Source organism: Heptranchias perlo, chromosome 36 (assembly GCF_035084215.1).
Source record: "Heptranchias perlo isolate sHepPer1 chromosome 36, sHepPer1.hap1, whole genome shotgun sequence".
In the NCBI taxonomy this organism is placed as follows: domain Eukaryota; kingdom Metazoa; phylum Chordata; class Chondrichthyes; order Hexanchiformes; family Hexanchidae; genus Heptranchias; species Heptranchias perlo.
In genome coordinates, this window is record NC_090360.1 from 11,430,012 (window position 1) to 11,455,105 (window position 25,094).

Sequence of the window (25,094 nt, forward strand, 5' to 3'; positions counted from 1 at the left end):
CAGAAAGATCTGGGGGTACAGATACACAAATCACTAAAAGTAGCAACACAGGTTAATAAGGTCATAAAAAAAAGCAAACCAAGCACTGGGGTTCATTTCTAGAGGGATAGAATTGAGAAGTAGAGAAATTATGTTAAACTTGTATAGAACCTTGGTTAGAAAACATTTGGAGTACTGTTGAACAGTTGTGGTCTCCATATTATAAAAAGGATATAGAAGCACTGGAGAAGGTGCAAAAAAGATTTACTAGGATTATACCAGAACTGAGAGGTTATACCTATCAGGAAAGATTAAGCAGGCTGGGGCTCTTTTCTAGAGGGGTGACCAGGTAGAGGTCTTTAAGATTATGAAAGGATTTGATAGGGTAGACGTAGAAAAGATGTTTCCACTTGTGGGGGAGACCAAAACTAGGGGCCATAAATATAAGATAGTCACTAATAAATCCAATAGGGAATTCAGGAGAAACTTCTTTACCCTTAGACTGGTTAGAATGTGAAACTCACTACCCACAAGGAGTAGTTGAGGCAATTAGCATAGATGCAACTAAGGGGAAGCTGGATAAACTCATGAGGGAGAAAGGAATTGAAGAATATGCTGATGGGGTTAGATGAAGTAGGGAGAGAGGAGCCTCGTGTGGAGCATAAATACTGACCTGTTGAGCCAAATGGCCTGTTTCTGTACTGTACATTCTATGTAATTATATGCAATGATTAAGCTCAGCTCTAAAATTGTTACATTTTAATAGCTTGTCTAACGTAGACATTACAGAAAATATAGCGACCAGCCCAGGGTCACTTAATGCTGTTCGTTTGAAGTCCCTAGGTGCTGCATGGTGTTAATTTTGGCAACAGACCCATTTCACTGAATGTTACACTTACCAATAGGAATTACCTAGGCCTAAATCTATTAAGCAACATTGACTCTGAGTGAAATAAGCCCCATGCTCTCTTTGTTAGTTCACAATGAGCAGAGAAGAAGAGAATACTTCAATTCCAAGTAAGATATGGTTTCTCGGAAGCAAAACATGCATTAAACAGTATCAATAATCTGAAACTGGCAGTGTGTAGCACCCTGGGCCAGAGAAACAGCAAAGATCCACATGAGGAGGTTTACACAAGGCTGACTTTACTGATTCTGACTCAGATAGTTTGACAGAAGATAAGAACTTTGCTGTGCAGAACCAGTGGTTTAATCAAAGTTGTATTTTCTAATTGCTTGCTGCATTTTAGTTCACGACTTCTGCAACAAAAATGAATTTGCAAAATCAGTGGGGTAAAAGCGATACTGCTGGTGTACAGGTCTGTTGTGGAGCTTGCTGCCACATGCCTTCCTAATCAGGCCCAGTTATCAGGACACCGTGGGTGTAGGTGCTGTCAGACTGCCTGTGTCTGCTGTTGAAACTAGATCACCAATTATAATAATAATAATGATGAACTTGGTTAGTTTAATGGGGCCTATTCAAGCAATAACCAATAAGAGACTGCCTGTATACCGGAGGTCGTTCATGCCAATAGTTGTTTTAGCCCAAAAGCAAGGCCAGTTGCGAAACAATCACTGGAGTGGTAAAATCCTGGAGGGTTGCCCGTATTTGTGGCACTGTACCCCAGCAATAGGCAGCACGAAGGCCTTCAAGTTTGTTTTTGCCATCCCATTGTTAGGTAAAAATACTAGGATAGTAATAGATACTGGTTTATATGGATCTGATATGTTTGATATGGTAAACAGATGGCACCTGTACAGCACAGTACAACTTTAAATGGCATTGGAATCTGAGGGAGGTTAAAGAGACAAATTACGATTGTTAGAAATCTGAATGCTGGAAAGACACAACAAGCTGATTATCTAAAACAGGAAGATAGGTGAAGCCTCAACACTACATCCACCACCCAGGACTTTCAACAACATAGCTTTCCAAGTTTCTGTCCAGGGACAACTTGAAGTAACAGAGACATCATTACCTCAGTATTCAAAGGGCTGCTTTCGATTTAAATACAAGTCATGTCAATCTCATTGTAGTCTAACTAATATTATCACTCATTGTTTCAGTGCCAGAATTTTTTCAGTTTAAGTTGTATAGACATATCACTCAAAAGGCAAAACAAAGCTCTAGCCAAGATAATTAGATTTGTTCCCATTGGCCAGTTGCTCATTTGATGACTCCTTAGGCACTCTGAAGAGGTTTGCATTTCCTGCATTTATTTATTTTCCCACATATTCTGAGTTCTTCAAGCAGTGTTCGCTGTCTTCACTCCAGCTGCTGCAGTACTGCAGAAAGATAGTCACAGTCTGTAATGTCGGGTTGACTGAAGTTGGATTCGCACTTTTCCGAAATGTGACTCTAGCTTCATAGATACATGACCGTTCACAAGTTTCCTGGCACTTGAATGTATCTGCTACAATAGCAAAACTATGGATCATGTTCAATCTTAACTTTCCCAGATGGAACATCTTGTAGAAGCATTATTTCAGCTGAGATGGAATCATACCCAATTAATACAATGGCATTTCTGTGCAATGCATTTTCATGTGAATTTTGTCATCATGTTATAGCTTTAGGCAAAAGTAAAATAAAAAAATGGGTTTTCTACAAGTCTTTTTAAATACTGTGGTCCTTGCATGGTTAATAATGTTCCAGTACTAGGGCAGCGTGCATGGTTAATTTGTACTTTCCTGTTCCTTTTCAGATATGTGATTGCAAATCCACACTATGAATTTGAACTAGTCTCAACGGATGTGATCTTCTGTCTGATGCAATTTGACCACAATGCCGGCCAGTCCCGTGGCAGCTTATCGCACTCGTCTCATTCCTCCCACTCTTCCAGTAAGAAAAGCTCGTCTGTGCACTCCATCCCATCTTCCACCAACCGTCCAAACCGCAACAAGATTCGGGATTCCCGGGAAAAGCAGAAGTATGTGCTTGACCATGCTAACTGATGAAAACTGTTTGTGAATTTCCACCTCTGCCCATTCCCCAGCACAGAGACTCCCTTTGTCATGGACTGCATCACGTATGTGTGCACATGTTCGTCTGTATGCATGTGTTTTTCAACAGACTTCATCGTCCATCTCCTTCAGCACAACAGCAACAATCCAGATGGACCTAAAAACCAATCATACCAAACACCAAGTCACTCACAGCAGTAACTATTGACATATTTTTATTTGAAACACTTAATTATCTAATGTTTGATAGTTTGCACAGAGCACAATGATAGTAATTATTTAATGCATAGCATTAGGGTACAAAAAAAGGGTAAGATTTTTATAATTATCTTAAACTGAAAATGACTTGTATCCAAACAGACAACTCCTGGCAAAGATGACTGTTGTCCCCTTGGTAATAAGGGCAGAGCATTCTAAATTCATGACATTTTTGCATTGTCACTGATTCAATAACATGTTCGTATTAGCCCAGACACAGCTGAAAGAGCTTGGGGGGGGGCGATGAATAGAATTTAGCGAGACATGCAAAGCATTATTCTTTTCTTTGATTTGACTGCTACATTGTCAACTTTTTTTTTCCTCCCTGAGAATTGATTTCACGTTTTAAAATAAAAATTAACTTTTATATTTCCTAAGATTAAAAAGTCAATCATGTTTTACTGGGATGGTTCGATGATGTGAATCTTAGTAGAAAGAACAAAAAAAATAAGAAAATAGTGTGTCAGGCACTTTTATACAGTAGCAATTTCACACCACAGTTTGTATTCATGAAGATAGTTAAACGCACTTCTTTTGTGTGACTGCCGTAGATACAATTGGCACATACACACTGTCGATTTTTCATGGATGCAGGACATTAGTTTTTTGGTGTTATGTGGGCATGTAAATTTTTTAGGAAGCCAGTATTTGTAAGATGACTTTATTTTTTTCCCCTATTCAGTAAAGAAAGCTTTATATTATATATATATATATATATATACATACATAAATTTAATATAGTTTCCTATAACTATGTTTACACTATACCAATTTCATAGCATGGGTTTGCCAGTGGGTGCGTGTTATGGTAAAAGACTACTAACCAAAGTAGATTTTCACTGACACCGTCTTGTTTACAGGAGGTTTTAATGTTCAGTCGGACAGTGTCAGTGAAAGCACTGAGACCAAAATGTGATAGTTTAAGAAAATTGTAAACTTACCTAGAATATTTACTTACTTTTTCTCTAAAGTGCTACAAGGATGACTAGAATGAGCCAAGGTATGAATATCAATGGTTTTGCATGATATGGCAACTGCCGTGGGTTCTTTCCATACTTGTCCTTGTGAAACTTTGTGAATTAAAATTTAGTAAAAAGACTTTTTTTTAAAAACAAATCAAATTATTTGTGTTTGTTTATTTATGCTTTCTGGCCGAAATAAGCTGGCTGTTTGCTGCTGCTGTTGTTGCTTTGTCCATGACAGATGTGACCCTGTGTGTCCATCATTCTCCTGCTCCTTTGCATGTGGCGTCTTGCTGCTCATGTGATTGCCTTGTGACCAATTGGGAATCTGTCACCGTATGCAGATTCTGTCTTTCAGCTCATTGTTCTGTCTCAGACGGACAGGATCATTTTTTTTTTGTGTTGATGTTAGCTGAGCAATTAATCATCCTGTTCACACAATGGTTTTGCTAACATCTATTCTCATTCTTTCTTGAAAATTCAGTTTGCTGAAAGTGATGTTTTAGTGAATCCGCCAGTCATTCTGTACAGTGTATCTGTCCCTCAACACGTTTCTACATAATTTGTCAAAGTGTGTCAGTGTGGGATACAAACAACAAGCAGCAATGTATGGATAAAAGCATCACAGTGTAGCTTTGAGCTGAGCGACAGTTCTGTATTATCAGGCCCATATCACCAGTGATGCTTTATTCCCTACACTATTGCTCCCATGTCACATGTTCTCTTCAAACCACTCCCATGTTCTGTGTATGTGCGTGCATATTTTTTGCTTTCCTTGTTTAAGACCCAGTTGCAGTGACATCCCCTGTTACTGTACACTTTGCACATATGAGATAAACCTAAGAAAACTTTACGATGCACGTACTCTAATCAACCAACTGAATCCCACCCATCCCCCAACAAAAAAGTTGTGGCTTCTAAATGAGAAAATTGAATTTTCCTCAAATGAGAACCAGGCATTGTTATGTGAGTTTTATTTTTTGACATTTTTAACTCAAATATAGTCAACTGAACAAAATTGATGATTTTATGTTTAAGGTGGATCCACATAGTGAAATCTTATTCCTGTGTAACTCAGTTTGCAGCTAATGGGATAGCAGTGATCTTTAACATGTGTAGCACAATAATGTCAAGTATGTTTTTCTTTAAATGTAGAAATACTACTTTGTTAAACTTGGGGTAGATCTGAGGCCATCCAACAACCAAATGAAATACAGCCGGTTAATGACTGGAGACATTTCTGAAGTTGGGTAGCTGTGGTTTGGCTTCCAGGCCTGTTTGAATTATTCGTTCCCCATTGACTTGAATGGAGTCAGTTGGTGACGCCCGTGCCCGACGGCTCTGGATGGAAGGCAGTGCAAAATTGCAGGTCTCCCTGCGATGACAAAATCAATGTTACTTCAGTACTGGTAATAGATATTTTTATTCATTATTTTTGGGTAGACATTGGCAGAATGCTATGAGCAGAAAATATTCCACCATCATTCAAGACGTCCCTTCGTTAAGTGGAAAAAAACTTTTAATAATCTGGAATCCAAATACTGATATTAAAGAAAAAAATTGTGGCTTTTAAGTCTAAAAGACCGCCTACTTTCACCTCCATAACATTTCCCGCCTCAGCCCATCTGTGGATCAAACACTCATCCATGCCTTTGTCACCTCCACTACTCAACTATTCCGATGCGCTCATGCCTGGCGTCCCATCCTCCATAAACTCCAGCTGATCCAAAACTCTGCTGCCGTGTTCTATCCTCCAGCAAGTCCTGCTCACCCTTCACTCCTGCCTTCACTGTCCTACATTGGGTCCCGTTCCCCCCAACCCTTCAATTTAAAATTTTTATCCTGGTGTTTTTAAATCCCTTCATGGCCCCGCCCCCCTCCCTCTCTCTGTAGACTCGTCCAACCCAATGACCCACCCCGCCCAGAACTCCCTATTTCTCCTTTTGTGCACACCCTCATCCCACCATTGGCAGAAATGCCTTGAGCCATCGAGGCTCCACCCTCTAGAATTCCCACCCTAAACCCCTTTGCCTTAAAACCCATCTGTTTCTCCAAGCTTTTGGTCACCCCTCCTAATGTCGTCTTTTAAAGCTTGGCGTCCATTTTTGTCTGATTACCCCTCCGTGAAGCACCGTGGGATATTTTTCTCCATTAAAGGTGCTATATATATATGCAAGTTGTTGTTGTTAAATACTAAAAAACGTCTATTTATGTGTTAATGCTGTTTAACCTAGTGACTGCTGAGTACACCAGCATTGATAGAATGTCATGAGATTATGAGTAACAGTTCACCCTAAAATATCAAGGTTGCATTTATAAAAAGTATCTAGCCTGATTCTGGTTTTTAAAAAAAATCACTCTGGTTACAGCCAAGGTAATCAATAGGACTTGCCTTATTTACATTTCAGTACAGTAGGGCAGCTCTGGGCATTGATAACAGTGCAGTGACTAACAGACATGGGGCACAGTTGACATCTTGTTAGTGTTTGTGTTGCCAGGCAAAATCCAGGCCTGCCAGGAGACTCAGAGAGCCTAAATTGGAAAGCCCAGAAAACATGTACAGGGCTGGGCCTCTAAAAGCATCCCCCTTCTGCAGAGGCAAAGTTCTAATGTTGGTACAACTCCAGAGCGTCATTTGGACATTTATTTTATCAGTTTTGTTTCAGTTTTCTGGGCTGAAATCTTTCCTGCAAACCTGTGTTCAGTTGAATTAATTTCTGCAAATACTGATGTAGTTTAAACAGGTTGTTACACATGGTCTGTCAAAAATGACATTACTCTGTACCCCATTGCTACTGTTACACTCCCCTCACCCCTTTCCTTCCTTCCTTCCTCTTGCTCCTGAATGTGCTGACTCTTTGCTGTATGGTTCCATGGGCATCAGTCACCTTCTGGTGTCTAACTGGCTATTGTTAAGATTTGAGCTTAAAAGTGAATGCCAGCATTCTACCACAGAGGGCCTTACAACCAAGACCGATACTGGCAGCAGTCAGGAAGTCTGACTTTCCTCTCCCCAGCCCAAGACTGCTGATGGGAACCGTAGTAGCCCTGCTGCTACTCCAGCTGAGATCAGTTAACTCGGCACCTGAGCTGGTTCTGGTCTGTATAGTTCCGCCGCTCGCTGAGCCAGCAGGAGTGCACTGTTTATATTTTTAATACTGTTGATGACTGAATGAGCTAGCTAGCTGCTTGCTAACATTAAAAGTAAATGGTTGAAAAGTTTCCAGGCAATTACAGAACTGAAGCTGCTGAGTCCACCTTCTCAAATGGTCTCGCACCACTTGCTCCATGGACGTGCCATTAGTCCAGCAACTTCTCTCCCTAGTTTTCCGCCTTTTTTATCCTCTGTGCAAGGTGAAAACCATGTTAGATTGACTCAAAAACCGTTGTAGAACAAAGGTAGAAGATTTCCTGCTCCTAGCAGAATTCTATTAATAGTCCAAGGGGAAATAATATAAAAGCTTCCATTGCCTCAAAAGGATAATATTCTTTTTGTGTCTATAACAATTACATTTGTCAGTGGTGTTACTAGTAGATTGACAGTTTTAATCCTGTGACACAGTAGACTTCAAAACAACAGCAAGGTACACATGCTAATACTGATTTAATACTGACTTATATTCTCTTGCATCATTGTTTGGAAACGATCAAGGGTTGTCTTAGTAATCAGAATCTGTCACGTTTCTCTTTTTGTTATGGAAATTAGTTTGATTCTTGTGGCATTGGCCTTTTGTGTGATGACCCTTACTCAAGAGACCTGAACTGAGATTCAACCCATGGGAGGGAGGCAGGAAGGACTCCGAGCACCAAATATTGCTCTAGGGTCAGCAGTGAATTGGCTCGAGCACTCTCCATCTTGTTTCCAGTTGCCTTGAGTCCTCAGCCTTCTGCTCCCTCCCTCCCCCCGAAATAAAAATGTCAACGTTTGAAATTTTTACAGTTGTGGAGATCAAAGTGTGAGGAAGAGCTCTGTTGCCTGGTCAGGATGACATGGAACAGGTAGCTACATTCTCAGATCACTACACAGGAACTCAGAATTGCTTCTGGCATGTGTCCCTGACCTGGGAGCACTTAATGCGTTCAGTAGAATCACAACAGGGTAATAACTCCCTCCTTGTCCAACATCAGAAAAACAGGAAACTGTTAATAACTTGTGCTTTGATCAAAGTAAAGGAAATAAATTGTCTTGTTCCTTTGTGCTTCTCCTCCAGCAGATTTGTTTTCCAGTTTTTCTTTGTTTCTCTGCCATTAAAGCCTGAAGTGGGGCTGTGGGATATGTTTGAACTGGCTCAAAGCATTTGGAGAAATCTTGAATTTGGCCAAACTCAGATTTGGGAAGGTCTTTCAAATAAAACATGGTGGAATGCAGGTGTAGTGAGACAAAATGTCTCTTTGCGCCTGCAACACCATTTCTCCGATGGATATTTCACTGCTTTTTTTGGAAAAATTTACAAAGTTCTTTGTTGCCCCCTTTCAAGTAACGAAATAGAAACCCTTTTGCTCGGTGCTGACATTGCTCTGTTGAAGCTGCCTTTATATTGCAGGCTGGACGGCACTGCACTAGCAACAAAAAAAAACCAAATAACGCTTCCCTAATCCTTGTGCGTGCAGAGTTCTTGAGTTTAAATTTTTTTGTGATGTGAAAAGCTGCCCAGAGCCAGATAGAGCAGCAGCTGTTCACCTCCAGAGGAACAAGCAACTGCCACCTCTTGAACTGCTTCTTCTACAGTGATGCCACCTCGTTTCCAGATACATGCCAATCATCCAGCACTTTAAGCTGACACTTTCGATCGATGTGCCAGCCTGTTAGAATCTTACAAGAAAAATCTGCCTTTTTCATTCATTTTCAGGCTATAGGCAATGCTGGTAGAACCACATTTATTGCCCAGCCCACGTTGCCCTGAGCGGGCAGCCTTGTTGAAACCAAATGGCTTGCCAAGCCACTTCAGGGGGGCTTTAACCTGGAGTGAGCCATCATGTAGGGGTGGCATATTCTCTTTGATGAAGGAGCCATTGGGTTTTCACTATCTGGCAACTTCTGTGTAAAATTGTATAGCCCCGGCTTCCTGGCATGAACTGGGTGCAGGGAATGCGCCGGCACTGGTGGGCCTGAGGCACACTCGACCGACCGGACTGACGAACTGTGGCTGCCAGCTGCATGTCCCCAGAGGACTCGCCAGCGAAGTGGATTAAAATTTTGGGTAGGTCCTTGGGGGTGGGGGAGTTGATTGGCAGGGGCAGTGGTCCTACTGCGGAGGCGGGCGGAGTATTTTTTTAAAAGCTTACCGTTTTGATGGTGGCCTCCACTTTAAGTACCGCCGGTTAGGCCGCACGTAGACTTGGTTATCCTGAATGTCGGCAGCAGACAGGGCAGCCCAATCTTGGGAAGGGGGTCCTGAAACAGGCGTTCGGCACCCTATTTGCAAATGCAAAGGGTCCAACGCCTGTTATCCTGGCCGCCGATACTGGAAGCTTTACCAATATGGTGGGTGGTGCACTTCCGGCGCATAATGCACGTACGCGTAAGCCACACGCAATATTGGATACTTAGGTGCCCAGTTTATGCTTGTATTTTTGGGGACAAATAATACATAGACTTACATTGAATATGCAGCACAGAAACAGGCCAATCGGCCCAACAGGTCCATGCCAGTATTTATGCTCCACACGAGCCTTCTTTCTTCATTGTGTTTATCTAGCTGCCCCTTAAATGCATCAACGCTTGTCGGTAGTGAGTTCCACATTCTAATCACTCTCTGGGTAAAGAAGTGTCTCCTGAATTGGATTTATTCGTGGCTATCTTATATTTATGGCCTCCAGGTCTGGTCTCCCCCACTAGTGGAAGCATCTTCTCTATGTGAACCCTTTCCTAATCTTAAAGATCTCTATCAGGTCACCCTTCAGTCTTCTCTTTTCTAGAGAAGTCTGCTCAATCTTTCCTGATAGGTGTAACTTCTCAGTTCTAGTATCATCCTAGTAAATCTTTGTTGCACCTTAGCCAGTGCCTCTATATCATACCTGCAGCTGTGACTCTCAGAAGCCATCAGCTCATCTTAAAGCTTTTATGCCTTAAGTTTATGTGCAACCAGCAGTTGAATGATTGGTTGTAAGCAGCGCTTTCATAACCAATCTGATTGAGTGTCAGCCTCCACCTGGCCTTCTACCTTATCTTGATTCGTTGTCACTGACAGCTCCTAATGCCCAATCAGATATGATAGTGTAGTGGGCGGGCTCTGCCCATTTCTACCTGAGAATTTCAATCAGGGTCCGACATCTGGTGGACATGTTGCTCGCCCATTTACAGGCCTATCTAAAAATTGCATCAGGTTGGCCTTGAGCGTCCATGGGGAGGCCAAGTTTTCCCCACCCCATTTTCAATGGCCAGCTGACCATTTTTCAGGTGAGAAACATTTGGAAATATCCCCAAAGGAGTATTTACCTGGTGAAAATTCCTCAACTACCTTTACTTGAGCATTCTTGTCATATGTGGAATGTACTGTTGTGATGGGTCACGTGGAGCTGTGTGGTACCCATTATAATTCTGTAATGTTGAAACCTCTTTGTAGTTTGTTTATAGGCTTGTACTGTGGAGCAGGGAGGAGGTCCATTTGTTACTGTACAGTAACTGGAGTGCGAGTGCTTACTGTATGTATTAGAGCAGTCAACATGCACAGGGAAATGTGAGGAGCTGCGTTAATAATCAATAAGCATGTAAGAGAGTGCACAACCCATAATGGAGACTGTCAGTCAGGTCCACTCAACAGCACAAAATTCCTTTCCATGCTTGTTCCTGAAAATCACGTTTTCATGCAATTTTGTTTTTTTAAACAACTACAGTATGCAATGCTTTTTATTTCCTGTGCGAGAAAATAAACCTTTTTGAAGTAGAAATTACTGCGGCCAAACACTTACCATGCGACACTCTTATGTCTGCTACTTTAACAGAGGCATTAACCTATTTATCTTCAACCTGAGCTGACACAGTGAGTGTTGGCTGCCTATTTGACAGCAGCGGCAGATAGTCCACACATTGATTCAGAAAATATCATTGGTGCCACATTGTCTCTGTGCAATCTAAGATCTGGATTGGTTTAAAAATTGCTACTTGATTAAGTGACTAAATACAGACCGGCACAAAAGTCTCAACAGCATGCAATGAACTCGATTGGTTTGGAGCAGTAAAACAATTTTCTCAATGTTTTCGGTTGTGATGACAGCAGGATAGCTATTAACTATGTGAGCATTGTAGATGTAAGTCTGAAATCATTTATCGAGTCATGGGCTGGCTAAGTGATCAGATTTGGGCACAGCCGTGCTCCTGCCAGTCTAGTGCTGGTATACATCACTGCGTGGTCAAGTGGAGATATTTCCACATGTTACATTTGAACGAGAAAATCCTGAATTTTAGATGCTCAATTCCAGGTTTATCCAATTTCTGATCCTCATCATCTGACCTCCATCAACAGTGAGTGCAGCACTCCCAGGCATTGCTTCACAATCAATCTTATACCACCTTGTTATACATGCTATGCAAGCCCTGAAGTTGTAACCTGAAGAGGTCCATGGGGTTATGTTACTGGGCTAGTAATCCAAAGGCCCAATAATTGAATGGGTGTTCAATCCCACCATGGCAAATAAAACAAAAACCTCATATCAGTAAAAGTAAAAACTCAACTGGTTGACTCATTTTCTTTAGGGAAGGATACCTGCCCTCCTTACCAGTCTGGCCTATATGTGACTCAATGCGGTTGACTCTTAGCTGCCCTCTGAAGTAGCCTAGCAAGCACACAGTTGTATCAAATCGGTGAAGAATCATCCCACCACAACCTTCAATAAATGTCGGCCTTCCTGAGAATTAATTTGTTTAAATATCTGATTTAGATTTGTATAGAAGAAAAAAAATGCAAATAAAAACCTGTTTGGATGAGTTCAGGTTTTGACACCAGTATGTCAGCCTATAGCTCACTGTGCATGTGTCTGAATACTGGTGACAGCTTTCATGTTAACAAAGTGCTGGCAGGTCAATCAGGCTTTTTAACCAACATTAAACACTTAAAGGCAGTCTAGTGGCATGCCTGGGAAATTTTTAAACTTTAATACTGTCTTGCTTGACTCTCTGCTCACTCGAGTGAAAACTCTGAAGATGCATACTTAAACACAAGCACTGAGCTCAGCACAGCAGTGTCCAAATCCTGGTGACATTTTTTATTTTAGGAAGGAGCTGACTGCTATCAAATCTTCACTATTATCTAAATTATAAAGATGAACTTGCAATGTTAGTATTTCCTTATAATTAATTCACAAAGACAAATTTACAAACCCTTTCATGGCCATATTAGTTCACCATACACCCCACTCTAAAACCCCAACAAAGAGAGTTTGCATTTATAGAGCGCTTTTAATGTCCCAACGCACTTTAGAGAGCTGTGTGAAAAAATTGGATACTGAGCCAAAGGCGAAAATAGGAGGAGTGTGAGTCAAAGCTTGGTCAAAGAACTGGGTTTTAAGGAGGGTCAAAGAAGGCGGGGGGGGGGGCAGGGAATTCCAGGCTAATGGGCCAAGGCAGCTGAAAGCATGGCAGCCAATGGTGGGATGCAAAACAAAAAGAACAGTCAGAGGAATGGAGAGTCTGTGTGTGTGTGTGGGCGGGGAGGGGGTGGAGGATTATAGGGCTTGAGATTGTGGAAAGAAAGAGCCTGCATTTCTATACCTCCTTTCACAACCTCAGGATGCCCCAAAACACTTTATAGCCAATGAAGTACTTTTGAAGTGTAGTCACTGTTGTTATGTAGGACGCACAGCAGCCAATTTGCACACAAGGCCCCACAAACAGCAATGAGATAATGACCAGATAATCTATTTAGTGATGTTGTTTGAGGGATAGAAAGTTCTTTAAAATAGCGCCATGGGATCTTTCCCATCCACCCGAGAGGGCAGAGGGGACCTCGGTTTAATGTCTCATCCGAAAGACGGCACCTCCCTCAGTGCTGCACCGTAGTGTCAGCCAAGGCAATAGAGGATGAGAATTTTAAACAATGCTGACAGTTATTGTCCAACTTTATACATGGAGAATGGTCACTTGTACTGGAACATTGCCAGTATCTGTGAACTCGGACCTCAGCAAGTGTCAGCCCAGTCAGGATAGGAGGAAAGAATTTATTGGTTGGCTTTGATTTTTCTCAAAGTGCAAAGAGCAAAATCAGATGGAAAATGCCCTGGCTTTTCAACCACATGTTAAAACGGCATTTTACAGCTGAGCACAGTGGAGTCATGCGTGCCTACTCTAAACGCCCTTAGCACCTACTGAACTCTTGGACGTGGGAGGAATGCATAAATGATGCTCCCTTAAGGTGTCGCAGTTTTCCTCTTTTTCTTTAAATTATATTTTTAAACCTCCTCCCCGCACTTATTCGATGGCAACAGGAGTCTGTTACTGCTGTTTTTATTTGTTTCTTTTAAAGAAAAAAAAACATGAACCATCAACTGCTCATTTCCAATTCTAACTCAAACTGTATCTGGGCTCGGGGCTTTTCTGACCACAGTGTCAGATCTGCCTCTTGCAGAATACCCTGCAGCTACACACATGCTGTAAACGAGACCAGTCTTATTTGCCACTATAAATCAGCCAACAGCGATGGTCTAGGAGAAATCCTTGCTGCTCTTGCCTGGTCTATCTGCTATGTTTCTTTTTTTTTGTTCCTTTGGTGAAAAGGTTGATGCTATTCTCACTGTCCTGGACGAATTCTACCCATTATCCCAGGTGTCTTGCTCAGTCTGAAACATTTCACTTAAATTCTATCTATGCTTTACCTTCTGTAAGTCCACATTTAGAACTGCTAAACGCAAGTTTATTGAAAAGAAACACCAACTGCTATCTCCCTGCTCTTTCAGTTCTTCCTGGTCTAGGTGACTCTTCCAGTGGTTCAGTTGCTATTTCTCCGAGAGCACTCTTGTCCAATAGAAATTGCTGACTGGCCACAGGTGAGGCTTCAGCCTTAATACACTCGCACAATACAGGTAAATGTACTTCATATATTTACCTGTATTGTATTTGTATATTTACTTAACACCTACCACCATTCAGCGAGTGTAAAGCACTCACAATGATCAAAAATTGCTCGCCCACTCTGCTTTCTGCCTTACCATTTTACCAACAAATGCACAAAATGGTTAAAGTACACTTGCATACGCCGTGCGAATATGGGTATTGAGATCACATGCCCAAGGACAGTATCTATTACTAATCTTTTATTTAAACAGAAATGCAACTAGTCACATCTGGATTCCAAATTAGCCACATGTGACTAGTGGATAATATATTGGACAACTCAATGATTTGATAATGCCAGGGATTCGAGATTTTTTTTTAAACAAATGGTTAGATTTCCCTAAAGGGAAAGCTGAACTTTTTGGCTCAATTTCTCCTCTCATTCTAGCCCTGATGACCTTGACAAAGACCCTCCCATCATTCCTCAATTCTATTCTTCCAATAAATTTAACAGCATGTTTTATTCCAACCATGACTATCAGGTTCTCCATTCTCTAGACTCCAATTAAGGTTGTGGTCCAGGTGCCCTCTCCTGTTGTGCTCAACATGTCTGTCTCTGAACCTTCCCTCTCATTTGTTTGTGTTATTCTAGTCCTAAGAAAGTTCATTCCTCTTTCCCTTCCAACTCCAGCCTGGCCTATAGACATCTGTACTGCCTAAAGTTATGGAAACTGCTATTGACTTTAAAATTATCCATCACCTTGAAAGTTCTGACCGAATCCAAAGACAGCCTGTATGTTTTTGCATGGCCATTTCACCGGTAATCATTTGTCTATGTTATACCTCTCAAACTCTGCTCTTGAACTTCAGTGATATATTTTTAATTGCCTTGAATATATCCAAAACTCTTGACAGGATCTGGAGCCATGCACTTCTAAACCAGTTACCATTTAGATGGTCTTCCACCAAAGTTATGTTTGCCAGTTTCCTGTCAAATTGTATCTGTGCTGTAGTTGATGTGTCATCCTCTGACTCTTTATCCATCAACTCAGAGATTTGTGGCACTGTTTCCTCTGCGGCAAAGGCCTCCTACGTTTATGACTGAAACCTATCCACTCTTTTATTGATGATCCTACATTCATCAACTTCCTTCAGATTTCATGTCCACAGAGCACATTGCCTCTATTTCTTTCACAATGCAATGTTGAATCACTAAAGCTTGATTTTCTCCATGCCTTTTGATGAATCAGTGAAGATCTTGTTTCTTTTGTTCAGTTCTTTAAAAGGCACATTCTTTACCATCTCTCTCGGAAGGTCTACCATCACATACCTAGTATGGTCCATACCTAGTATGGTCCATACCTAGTATGCAAAATACAAGTCCGTCCAAGATTTCAATTCTGCTCGCATTACTCTGAAGGCTCCTCTACACCCTCTTCCACACTCCTGGACAGAAAAGAAGGAAATGTTTATCATTTGATAAGCAATCTTTCTCTCGGTTCTAGTCTCCAATCTCTTTCCATTGCAACTTTTCCTGTCTTTATTTTATGAATACCAATATTGTCACTGCTCCTCTATATTTTCCTTTTATCGTCCAAATATTCTGTCCTACACACCATTTGCTCCCTCTGTTTCCTTGCTGTGTTGCAATCAAGCGTCATCACACATTTCATACACGAACTTGTTACTTTGTAGGACCTCTAACACGTGGAACATCTCACCTCCTTCAGTATTCTCTTCCTTCTACAATCTCTGGGCTATAAAATTGACGCTTGCCATAACTTAATTGCTACTTTCCTTATCTTGCATCATCTCCAGCTCTTTTCAACCTTGGTGTCCTGTATTATGGGTTTTGGCCCTTATCTTTTTCAATATAAAAATGAGAAGATCTGCTTCAGGTGCATCTAATGTTCCTTCTAACTCCACAAAAAAAGATGCATTTCCTGAGACAGCAGCAAACATAAATATTCAATTCTTTCAGGTCATGGGCCAACTGAGTTCTGAACCAATCCACACAAGCCAACATTGGGATCTTTCCACCCCCGATTCTGCTTGGATCACAGAAGGTCCAGCAGTGAGTCTTGACTTTCAAAAAAGTGCACATGCAGTTAATGCCCTTCAATTCTACCCACAATGTAGCAGGGAACATAAACCAATAAACGAATGATCCCAAAACTAATGTAACTTCTGGGAAGGATTTTTATCCAATCCTTAATGGATGCTGTTATTTATAGTGTAAATGAACTACGGCTGGTGTGTGGGGCGGTCATTTGGTCACTTGTTCCTTGCATTTAACCCAATGAAAGTCCCTACTAAAGATGGGCAGGTGTTGCCCTGGGCATTACATTATCTCAATCTAACACTTCCATAGCTTTCAATAGCACTATCGGCCCTTAGTTGCAACGGTAATCTTAAATGTAAAAAAAATCACTCACAGGTAAACTATAGTCCCCAGGGCAACCTTTGAACCCTATGATCATTAAAAACTGTTTAATAGTTGTACAATTCTTTGCAGGGAAAAGGCACAAGAACAAAGTCAAGAAATCTTTAAAGTATCATAACCCGAACCCTAACCTCATCAATGTAAAATTAACCAGTTAGGTGCCCTGCCTAAACATCTAGATGTCATGTTCTACAGGAGAAGTTGTAGTCATTATGTTAAACATGTAGAGCCTTTAATAAAATTAATGGGATTATTAAGAGGGTTTGCTGCATTATTTGGAAGTAATACTACAAGAACATTTTACTGTCATAACACTTGGGAAAAAACCAATCTCTATAAATTGTTTCCTGCTTGTTCCTACTTTGTCATCCTGTGTACATAGATTGACAAAACCAGTGGCATGGAACCGCCTTGGCTGCTAATTTCTAAGGAATGTATGTATTTATTCAGAAGAAATGGAAACGTTCGGCAATCAGCGGTAAATTATTAAAGCTCAGGTTATTTAAGGGCCCTGCGGGTTCCTATTTATCTGCTTATAATTTTCTGCTTGATTACCGAGGCATGAAAGTTGCCCTGTTTTTCGTTGTTGTCTGTAACTGAGGCTGAAGGACGATGGTGAAATGTGAAACCATCACACACAAAAAAATTCTACCCAACAGAACAATGGGATCCCTGCAAACCAAACGCATTGGTTATCATCCATTTAACATATCATGCTAATACATAAAAAAAAAACCTGCAACTCTATAAATGCATTTCTGTCCGCAACATACTAGACAATGCTTCTTTAGTTCCATGTCAGCTGATCAGCTGTTTCTCTCCTGTTTGCTGCACATCATCTTTACATCATTAGGATTTCTGTCCAGGATTCTGCTTATTAAAATTTGTCATTCATTTTTGAAATCCTGATACCAACCACTCCAGAGGGATAGAACTGATGCTTTTGCAGGCCCTGTGCAAAGTACCAAGATAGCCTTCTGTGACACCAGCCATGTATAGGATGGGAGCACCCAGCCCGGATCGAGCCCCCGAATCTAGCTGGCTCCCTGTTCTGTGCACAGTGAGTGAAGGGAACCTCCACTTCTACAAGTGTAAGCTTTGTTTATAACTAATCCGCAGGCAAAAATCCCCAGGCAAAAATCCCCAGTTTGAGAAAATCGGCAAAGAGCATTAATATTTTGATTGGAACACTGGGCCCATGACTCACTTGCTGTATGCGACAAGCATTTAAGAGGATCCGTTTACACTATTTTACTTCATAAAGACATTCTCTTGTGAAGGGGTTCAGTCCAATGTTTTTATTGATTGAATTTCATTAACCTAGAGTAAAATCAATAAAATAAAGACTCCCAAAACATTATTATTATTTTATGCAGTTCTTGCTGTGTAGTCTGGGATCTTTGGGAATATTTTCCACAGTTATAAAGTAAGAATTATTCAACTGTGGGGACTTAAGCTATTTTCCTCCCAGCCCCTCATTCATTACCTGTAGTAGGAACTGACCTCCCTCTACTCCCACCCCTGTTATCCGTATCTCAACCTGAGGTACAATTTGAGTTACTGAGCTAATGAATTTTTTCAAGTTCCATAAGCTGACCTAAACCCACCAACAATACCTGTTGAAATTCCTTGTCAGTAGCTTCACAGGAATAAAACCCATGTTTACCACTTCAATTCTGAGCAGGCTATCAATGCTTGGTGTCTGCTATATCCTGTACTTTGTGTACTGCACTAATAGCCCTGCTGTACTGAACTGAAGCAGTCAGTGTAGATTTTATTTCCAAACAGCAGCTGACAACGAATTTCAATAAATATTTGTGCGTTTGTCTGTGTTGACTCATAGAATAGGCCGAAATTCCATTGGCCCCACCCTGCCAATGGAAGTATGGTGGAACGGGGCCCAAATCCATTGTCTTCCAGGGATGCCACCTCTGTCCCAATTGCAGGGACGGGCTCATTAGATCAGCCTGGTCGGGTGTATCTGCGGCACACGCTGCCCCATCCGAGGCCCAGAATTTTCAAGCAGTTCCATGCTGCCTGGGGAAGGGCCTTACAAAAATAAGCCTTCAGCTGCCAAACAAGCTATTGGGCCATTCCGTCTGGGACCAGTCATCCAATCCCTGCTCCATTCTGGAGCCCTTACTTGGCCAATAATGTCTGCACATCAATGGGCCCATCAGGTGGCATATTGGGTGGATTTTCCCAGGGAAATTCCCCCCCCCCCCCAAGACATTCCCCCATTACATGGGAATGGCCGGACAGTTACACCAGAGGTGTGCTTAGTTTCAGGGCAGAATGTCGGGACTCACGTTACTAGCACCTCAGCGGCTGGCTAGTAAATCAAACCATATATGCAGCTAAGTTGGCCCTGTGAATCAGATTGGGTGAATCAAACTCACCTTCCCTAACTCTTCTCACAATTCCTGCTGGGTGTCCAATGCTCCCGTGAAGCACTGTGAGCTGTCTCACCATGTTATTTATGTCTTTTCTTCCAGAATGAGAAAAAGTCATCAGGCCCTCACATATTTGCCCGTATCTTTCATCTGATTTTATCCCTGTGCACCAACTATCCCCTTCCCCCACCTCCTGGGAGAGGCAAATAAACCAGAGACCTGCATGCAATTCAGGAATGCCCTTACAAAAATCTCTCCAAACCCATCACAGGTTATCACGCAAGTCCTGAGAGGCCCCCAGACCCACTGCTATTGTCCAGAAATAAATTAATCTTACTTTCCATACGTGAGCGTCTTATTTTCCAGGATTTCTTGAATGATTGTAAGGAGTGAGTCTCTATCATCTCCTCTGGAAACTAATCTCACAGGTCCATCAGCCTCTGGGAGGGAAAAAAAACATCCAAACATCCAACCTCACCTCCCTGCTTCATTAATGGGTGACCCCAGTTTAAGACAATCACTGGGAATTTCCTCCTGGGTTCTGCCAATCGAACGCTGTAACTTTGGCGTAACATCGGTGGAAACACCAAATGCACACATAAACGGAGTTCCTACTTAAGTTACGGCAGCCTATTGGGAGAACCCTAAAAGATATCCCCAGCGACTCTATAAGTTAGAAAGCAAGAACTTGCATTTATATAGCACCTTATCCCATCTCTTAGGACTTCCCAAAGCATTTCATATCCAATGAATTGTCCTTTTTTTTTGAAGTGCAGTGGCTGTTGTTATGTGGGTAAACACTGCAGCCAATTTGTGCACAGCATAGAATCATAGAATGTTGCAGCACAGAAGGAGGCCATGGAGCCGATCACATCTGTGCCTGCTCCCTGAAAGAGCTATCCACTCAGTCCCATTCCTCTGCCTTTTCCCCATCCCCTTTAAAATGTTACTTTTTAAAAGATTTATCCACTTCCCTCGATTATAAATGCTGCTTCCACTATTATTTCTGGTACAGCATTTCTCCTAAGTGTCCCTTCGTTCTCTTGCTGATCTTAAAATTATGGCCGCAAGTTACCGATTCACCAACCACTGGAAATAGGCTTTCCCAACTTACTTTATCAAGACCTCATAATTTTCAACATCTCTATTAGATCTCCACAAACAGCAAATGAGATAAATGACCTGTTAATTTGTTTTTTTGGTGGTATTTGAGGAAGGCCAAGACACCAGTAGAACACTCTACTCCTCTTTAAATGTGCTATGGGGTCTTTAACATCCACCTGAACCACCAGAACAAGCAGAAAACATCTCATCCGAATAATGGCATCGCTGACAACACAGCACTCCCTCAGTACAACACTCTAGTGTCAGCCTAGATTATGTCCTCAGGTACTGATGTGGGGCTTGAACCCACAAACCCCTGCCTCAGAGGTGAGGTACCAACAACTGAGCCTAGTTGGTAATGCTCCAGGTGAAAACCTACGGCCAAACATAATCAACCAAAACTCCATGATATGCTTCCATCCTTATATCTCCACTGTTCAACCCTGGCCTGATTTTCTCTATTTGCGCCCTGCCATACAATGCAGTAACATTGTGGCCCATGGAATATATGATTATCTCAGCCAATACCTGTAATCACAGATCCCATTCCTGACTAGATATTTATCCAGATTCTTTCTCAATGAGTTAGTTGTCTCAGTTTTAACTGATTTTTCTGGAAGCCTGTACCACCATTCTGTAGATGGAGGGAATTCTGTTTTAACCTCTAAATCAAGTCAAAATAGCTAATTTACATCTAAATCACCTTTGCCTCTTTTCATTTTAATACATGGATCATGTCCTCCATCAATCTTCCTGGATTCTGAAACACAGAATCCATTCAGATTCCCAGGAGTCTGATACTCTATAAAAGATAAATAGTGTGGTGACAAATTTGTTAGTTTGTCCTTCCCTCCCGTGTCTTTTTCATGCTTTGTAAAAATTACACAGTATTGATTAAATCTGCTAGTGACTATTGGCAGAACATCAATACTACATTGATAGCTTGTGCTAGCTAAGAAGGTATGTCTAGATCTAAGCCTATAAGAATAATGTCATGGCACTCTATACCTGGGCTATGTAACCTTTCATAGGATTTGGATTCATAAAAACATTATAATTGCTTTATTTCTCTCGAAAGGGCATATACCTAAGTTGTAGAACATGGCCTTTCAATAATAAGGTGCTTGAAGGGAAAGTGTCAACATACTGCTGGAGGTGGAAAAGGTTTACTGACATGTCAGACTTTACGATATTGCAAGCTAGCCAAGCACTGCTTTACAGACAACAATGTTTGGTGGCAAACTAGTGAAATCTTCAGTTTTAAAGATAATAAGAGTCCAGCTCTAACACGACAAACTGCGTATAAAACTGCAGACTTAAAAGACAGCACATATTTGAGACTGTACCTCTTTGAAACGGGATCATCCCATGCCAAACCATTGATTATATGTATTGTGGTCAAATATGAAGGGGGTCTTTTTAACCCTAACCCGTCCGGTGAGAATGGAGTTGGTTTGAGTTGGACACCCGATTTACGCCCCACCTGATTTTAACTCTGCACTGAGGTCAATCGAGTATATATTCGGGCCTGGCATAAAATAGGCATCCGACCCGAACCTGCCCTGTTACTGCTAGGCAGGTTAGGTTAAAATTACTCCCTATGTAGCTCCTGAGTTCTATTGCCTAATCTTTGAAGGATTTTTCTACACCTATCTAAAGGTTTAATCCTACAAATGCAGCATTCTCCTTTTGTGATAGACTTGGATGTTTTACAAATGTCTGTGCACAATTGTCCAGGAGCCCAAATGGTTGAATACTTGGCTCCCAGCCAGAAAGTCATGTGTCCAAGTCCTAGAGTGGCCTGTCACTTCAGCTTGCTTGCCTCGGTTGAGTGAATCTCATCAGAGATCAGCCAGGCTATTAACTAGAGCAGCAAATGACACACTGTGGAATAGCAAAGTATTCCATCTCTAAGGTAGGAAACAGCTGACATAGACGTAGTCTGTCTCACTCACTTGTTGAATAGTGCTTTCTGATGCGCAAGACATGGAGCAACCCTGACAGTAGGTCTGGAGAAGTCTCTAAATCTATACTGTCCCATTAGGCCTGCTACAACAGAACACATAGAGGCAGAAGGAGCAAAATGAGGAGAAAAAAAATTGCCTGAAAAATTGAACGATCTCACAATATCAAACAAGACATGATACTGTTATTGGTTTTCGCAACAGCTGTCATGGCGAAATGTAGTCATTTTTTTGTTGCTTTGATTTTATTTTACATTTTACATTTACAATACCTCTGTGTCGTATTCCTATAGTTTCAAAGCAATTGAACCAGTTTAGGGGAGTCTGTTTTCTAAGCCTGGAAGAAGCACTTTTTTTTCTCTCTAACTCCAGTCCACTGGGAGCCCTCTACATAAAACGCTATCAATAATTCAGGTGTTCTGATTACTTTAAAAGTTCCATTGAATTACAAAAAAAAATGCCTGTTTGACGTGAAGATGAATGTGGATGGACACTGCAGAATGCTGGCAACCTGTAGATCATGTCAGAACAGATTGTAACTTTATCATTCTGTCACAGGGAATAATTTAAACCACTTAATCAGTCAGTATCACGGTGGAGGAGGTAACATGTCATGAATTCCAATTTTACAATCTGTCAAACATGCAACAGCGTTAACATTTTTTTTTCCCCAGCCCACAAGACTAACCACAATGTTTCTTTCTCTTTTTCCTCCTTTTTCTCTCTCTCTTCTGTCGGTACTTCCTTGCCGTTTGCAGAAAAGAAATGGTTTACAGATGAAACTGATAACACCTTCCCTAGGAACATTCAGATAAAACCAATGAGCACTCACATGGCTAATCAAATCAATCAGTACAAATCTACCAGCAGTTTGATCCCACCCATCAGAGAGGTCGAAGATGAATGTTGATACTTGTATGAACTCTAGTCTGAGAGAGAGAGAGACTTTAAGACTTCGACAGGATGCTGGCTTTGATGCTCCATGGATCTTACCGTGCTCTGTTACAGACAGGTGAAGGGTCATGGATGCTACACCACCAAGAAGAAGTAATAATCTGCCCTTGAAAATTATCTGCTCGTCCAGCATGGAATCACAGGTTTTAATGGATGGTTTTACTGATGACTTGAAGACAATCGACACAGACTGAATATTATGGCCATTTATGTTTAGAACGTTTTTATTTTATAAATACAATACTTTGTTGTCTCCTACTTTGTAGCTTCTCTCTCCTTACTTTTGTGACCAGACTTGTATTTTGTTCCCCTTTTTTTCCTCCTTTGGAGGATGAAGGTCACAAAAAATTGTTTATTAGTTAAATGTACACAATCCCTCAATCAACAAAATAATAAAACCAGTATACTTCTAGCAGTGGCAAATGAGGCTTCCATTGTTGCCTGATGACTAGCATGTGAGCGCTATCAGAATATAAGCTGTTATCTGTCCTTGTGTTCAGGTAGGGCATAGACCAAGTTCTGTATTAAAGGTTGTTCAACATTTCAACACTGCCATTTTTTTAGTTTTCCATTTCTGAATTCTTTTTCTCTGCTTTGATGAAATGTAAAAGCGCTCGACCCACAAGGTCTTTAGGGGAAAGAGAACATTTCAAGCTAAGTGCTATTTTTCTACAATCAGTGTCCATTTTCTCCGTTTTTAAACTGTTTTGAAATGAGAATTTTGAGGCACCTCAAAGTAGTTAATACATATCACAGAGGCTGTAGATCATACTATGCAGTATATCCTGGGAGGATAAAGTGACATTAACGTTAACTCGGTGAGGTAGAAAACATTTATGCAGAGTTGTCTGACTGAAGCAAGCCTGCACACCATTTGGGCCTATTACATAGTTCCAAGCAGCACTTATTGATCCAAAGAGTTCAATCTTTGACTCTTGGTGTGACCCCCCCAACCTCCCAACCTCCCTCGCAGTGCAGAAGGCCATCTTGACATCTACTTTTGTTCAGCAACGCAAGGTCAAATGAAAGAGGAACAAGCAATGTCAAAAGAGAGCTGGACTGGACTTACTGTAAACTCACATCACTGGGATAGGAAAATATACATGGCAGGCAACCTTATTGTTTCTGAACACCCTGCTGTGTCAATTCCGTCAGTTATAGACTCCAATTTTAGCTAAAACTATCTCAGCTTTAATGTCTGTTCTCCTGCTGCAGCACTGAACACGCCCGTACTGCAACCAAATAATGCTTTGTTCTGGAGTGATTTTTGAATTGTGATTACTTTGTTGTTACATTTTGTAGGAAGTAGAGTGAAACAATTGTGAATAAAATATATTAATATTAATTGGATTGTTAACAAGGAGAACTTGCTAGCCTGTTTTAAGGATTTGCGCTTCAGCACCTTCCATTCAGTTTGACTCTTTCATGATGCCAGAGTCTGGGAATTCAGCGGATGATTAAACGACAACAAAAAAAAAGCTAACTTTACTATACTTACTGAAAAATGTACATTTTCATAATTTTTTTAGCATGTTTTCTGTTATGCATTTGCGCAATTTTATTTCTATCAAGTTTGGTTTCTTAACTCCCTGTTGTTCTCTTTGCTCTCACCTCTTCACCACAATCTTGCTGTGAAGAAAGAGAATAATTGCAGGAAGTCATGTTTCCTTTTTAATTCTTATTTTTGGTTTGCAATTATTTTTATTTATTTTTTGCTAGAAAATTAGAGGAGATAATATGATGGTGCTCAGACTTGATCTACCTGGCTCTGTCATATATGATATCTGGTGATAATATTTTGTCTTGTACAAAAGAGTTTGTACATATATTGTACATGGTTTCATTTTGTATTTTTTCTCAGATTAAAATTGTTGTATTTGTGTCCAATGAAGAAATCTTGTGGGCTCCTTTCAGAACACTAACAATGGATAATGAGGCATTTTAATTTTACATTTGAAAGAATAACTTACTCAGAATACTATGCTGTAACTAGAAGGCGATGGATTCTTCCCTTTTCATCACAAGAAGAAAAAAAAATCAGAAAAATGCACATGGGCATCGAAAAGCTCATTAGGGGAGATTTCC

The 25,094-nt window shown here is 41.0% G+C and overlaps 1 protein-coding gene across 6 annotated transcripts in view; it reads left to right on the forward strand.

The window, feature by feature from the left end:
• kcnma1a (potassium large conductance calcium-activated channel, subfamily M, alpha member 1a) overlaps nucleotides 1-24,889 on the forward strand; it is a 692,064-nt gene extending 667,175 nt beyond the window's left edge. For 3 of the 6 annotated variants that reach the window (XM_067972542.1, XM_067972544.1, XM_067972545.1), the window contains one exon: nucleotides 2,685-4,331. In XM_067972542.1, the coding sequence (XP_067828643.1) occupies nucleotides 2,685-2,934 (250 nt within the window). In that variant the 3' untranslated portion in view covers nucleotides 2,935-4,331. The other 3 variants (XM_067972546.1, XM_067972547.1, XM_067972543.1) reach the window with 3 other exon arrangements.
• The last annotated feature ends 205 nt before the right edge of the window (nucleotides 24,890-25,094 follow it).